This window comes from Tarenaya hassleriana, unplaced genomic scaffold (genome assembly GCF_000463585.1).
Source record: "Tarenaya hassleriana unplaced genomic scaffold, ASM46358v1 Cleome1, whole genome shotgun sequence".
NCBI classification, from domain to species: Eukaryota; Viridiplantae; Streptophyta; class Magnoliopsida; order Brassicales; family Cleomaceae; genus Tarenaya; species Tarenaya hassleriana.
This window is the reverse complement of record NW_010960187.1, coordinates 6,735,501-6,738,642: the sequence shown is the minus strand read 5'-3', so window position 1 is coordinate 6,738,642 and position 3,142 is coordinate 6,735,501. Positions and strand designations below refer to the sequence as shown.

The window sequence follows — 3,142 nt, the reverse complement described above, 5'->3', positions numbered from 1 at the left end:
CAGCAGATTTTAGATAATTTTTTAACCCCAAATTATATTTTGGGTTTTATTTAACAAATACTGAGAATGCTTCTATAATTTTTTAAAAATTCAAGGGTAATTTTTATAATTTTAAAAAATAAATAAATATGAATTTTAAAATTTTAAAAATATTAATATACAATAAAATCAAATCATACATAATCTCAATGTATAAATCTAAATTTAAACATAAATTATTGTGCCATGTATCTGAAAAAATGGGTACTGACGGCACATTATAGCACATATGATGCTAACAAGTTCCGGCCGGCTGCTATAATACGCCATTCAGGTGCATGTTACCACTTTCTTCGTCACCCAAATTAAACGTCTTTTTCCCTTTACTGAATCTAACTCGCTCTCTCTCTCTCTCTGCTTCGCCGCCGGCGTAAGCTCCGGTGTCTTAGATCCGTCAGGTGAATCGCTAGCGTCCTCCCTCTTTCGCCGTTCCATACATGTGTATATATGTATATGCCGTGTACACTTTTTTTTTTGGATAAAATGCCGTATACATTTCATCCCTTGGATCTGGAGCGACGGGGAAACTTCAATTGTTTCAGTAGGAGGCTGGAGATTTTTTTTCATCGCTGTCTTAGCAAACAGATAGACGGACATAAAGCATTTAGTTGTTGCTCCAAATAGGGCATTTCGCCGGACTTTGTTTGTTTTTCCCTGTTCCACGTGCTTGATGATGCCCTGAACGCTTATTGATCTTCCTGGGTTACTTCTTATTGGACTTTGTGAAGATTTCGGCCGAGTTTAATCTGATTTCTGTGGGTGGTTTGCACCGTGACTTCGATGCTCATGATTTTTACAAAACGGCGGCGATTTGGATTTTTCTTCAAGTATTTGACTCTATTGTGATTCTATATGCATTGTTTCCGTTTTGGCTAAATGGCTCATTTTTATTTTGCTTTTGTGGCCTCATTTTTTGGGAAGATTTTGTTAGAAATGTCTTTTGGTGACGGGTTAGAGAATAATGTTTGCGAATGTCTGGTGAATTTTTGTTGTTACATAGATTTCTTGCGTGTACACAAGTTCCCATTTAACTAGTGCCTTTGAAATGACATGATCTGTCTCTGGAAGGCGGTAGGGTGAACTTTGAACATCCCTTGCTTCATCTCCGGTGTGGGAAGGGTACACAAACTTTTGTTGGATGTGCAGATGACCATTACAGATGTTATTTGCAGCAGATGGAGGAGGGTTCTTCTCTTCATCGGCGTCTGGTTATAGCAAGGGCCTCGCCCTCCTCCTCCTGGGGCACAAGAATGAAGGCAAACCTGTGAGAGTGACATTGTGGAACCGATACCATTTGGTGGATCAGGAACCATATACCAGCCTCCATCTGGCTTCGTTTAGGAACCGACTCTCCCGTGCCTGCACCTCATTTATTTGTTTTGGTCGCACTTCTGCAGGACCCGAAAGTCCCTCCCCTCTTAAAGTTGGCCCACCTCAGCCACAAGCCGTACCTTCTGGTTCTCCCATACATCACCAAGGGAGGAGGGACCATGCACCTTGTATTGATGGTAAGATTGAAGAAACCAAAAGGATTGCGCTTAAGAGCAGCCTGAAGAAAAGATCATTTAGCGGTGCGGTTCCTGCCGATGGCGCGAATAGACAAGACCCGCTTGGTCACATAGAAAGGAGGAAAGTGCAGTGGCCTGACACCTGTGGAATTGATCTTGCCGAGGTCAGAGAATTTGAGCCTAGGTATGATGATCTATCTTTATGTCACTCCAAAATGGTAATTAGTGTCTGTTGATGTGACTGATGGAATCTATCTTTTCTATATTTTGGGAGTTTTACATTAGGGTCAGAAATCTAGTGTGCAATTCTGTGTTGATCAAATACGAGATTGGTTGATAGTTTGCAAAACTGTAGGTACCCTCGTTTTGTGAGCTACTTATCAAAGGTGAACCCCAACCATGTGTTATCATGGATTGTGTTGTGTTTATGATAAACTCATTTGTTGTCTTAGTCTTACCTTGCTCTTGCCTGTAAGTAAACTAAACTCATAGGTTGTGACTGGCGATAATAATGCTTGATGGCTCATATTGATGATCGGTGATTTATATGTAACATGTCCGGCTCGTGAACTCATAACCTCTCGTGTATGTTTTTATGGAATCCCCATGAGTGGAACAAAACCTTATTCCATGGGACTTACACAAGCTCGCTGTTTCTTAAACTCAAGTAATTTGATCGGTGATCCATTGGTTCATCTTCTTCCCTTTCACTTGATTTCGAGAAATGGTTGATAAATTACCGTAAAATCTCGTTCTAATTACTCCTGACTTGTGAAAAAACTTGCTGAGAAACATGCTGATATGGATTTTGCAGCGAAATGGGCGGATCAGAGGACGGGTTCCAACATGGAACCGAGAAAAGCTGTACGTGCACAATCATGTAAGTAACCATCTTCTCGGTTCACAGGCTCGGACTCTACTGGCTGGATCAGAACTCCGGCGACATGATCAGACCGGTCACGGGAAAGAAGGCCTGAAATCGCAGTTAAGAACAATACCAATGACAGAAATTGAGGTAGATGCATTCTCCCGGACAAAAGTCCTTGTCTTCTCTTTCTCTTGTATCCGGTGCTCGTATTGTGGCCATAGGCCTTTGTTCTGTATTATACAATATAGAGAGAGGTAGAAAGCTCGGTTTCTGCATAATCCATATACATGATTGTATTAAGATCAGGAATCTTAGGCGTATAACTTTTGTATTCGTATTCCCAGACATGAGACCGTAGCCATTTTGTCTCACACCCTTGATATGTCCTGTGTTGTTATTGACACACATGATAATATGAAATAATGATGTCTAAATCACCCGAAATCGGGTTTTATCTCACAACACCCGGGGACATTCGAGTTCAGATACCCTAAAATCTCGGATACCCGACCGTGCCAACTCCTAGGAATCACAATCATCAAAAAAATCCAGTTTGAAATATAGGAATGTGATTGGATCTATGTTCTAAGCTCGATGAATAGAATTCAACAAGGAGAGCTTACCCATGGTCTCATAAAATATCGACCAATCTCATTCTTTGATCGATGTTGGATCCGAATAGGCTAATACACAATAAATTTTTTTTTTTTTTTTTTTTTTTTTTAAG

The 3,142-nt window shown here is 40.5% G+C and overlaps 1 protein-coding gene across 5 annotated transcripts in view; it reads left to right on the top strand.

Annotated features, from left to right (window-relative positions):
- Window positions 1-333: 333 nt before the first annotated feature.
- Window positions 334-3,142, top strand: part of LOC104825113 (formin-like protein 16) — a 4,769-nt gene continuing 1,960 nt past the window's right edge. The window contains exons 1-3 of one of the 5 annotated variants that reach the window (XM_019202989.1): window positions 334-437; window positions 1,108-1,731; window positions 2,362-2,877. In XM_019202989.1, the coding sequence (XP_019058534.1) occupies window positions 1,199-1,731; window positions 2,362-2,431 (603 nt within the window). In that variant the 5' untranslated portion in view covers window positions 334-437; window positions 1,108-1,198 and the 3' untranslated portion in view covers window positions 2,432-2,877. Of the gene's footprint in view, window positions 1,732-2,361; window positions 2,878-3,142 lie in introns of those variants that run through there. The other 4 variants (XM_019202979.1, XM_019202983.1, XM_019202991.1 and 1 more) reach the window with 4 other exon arrangements.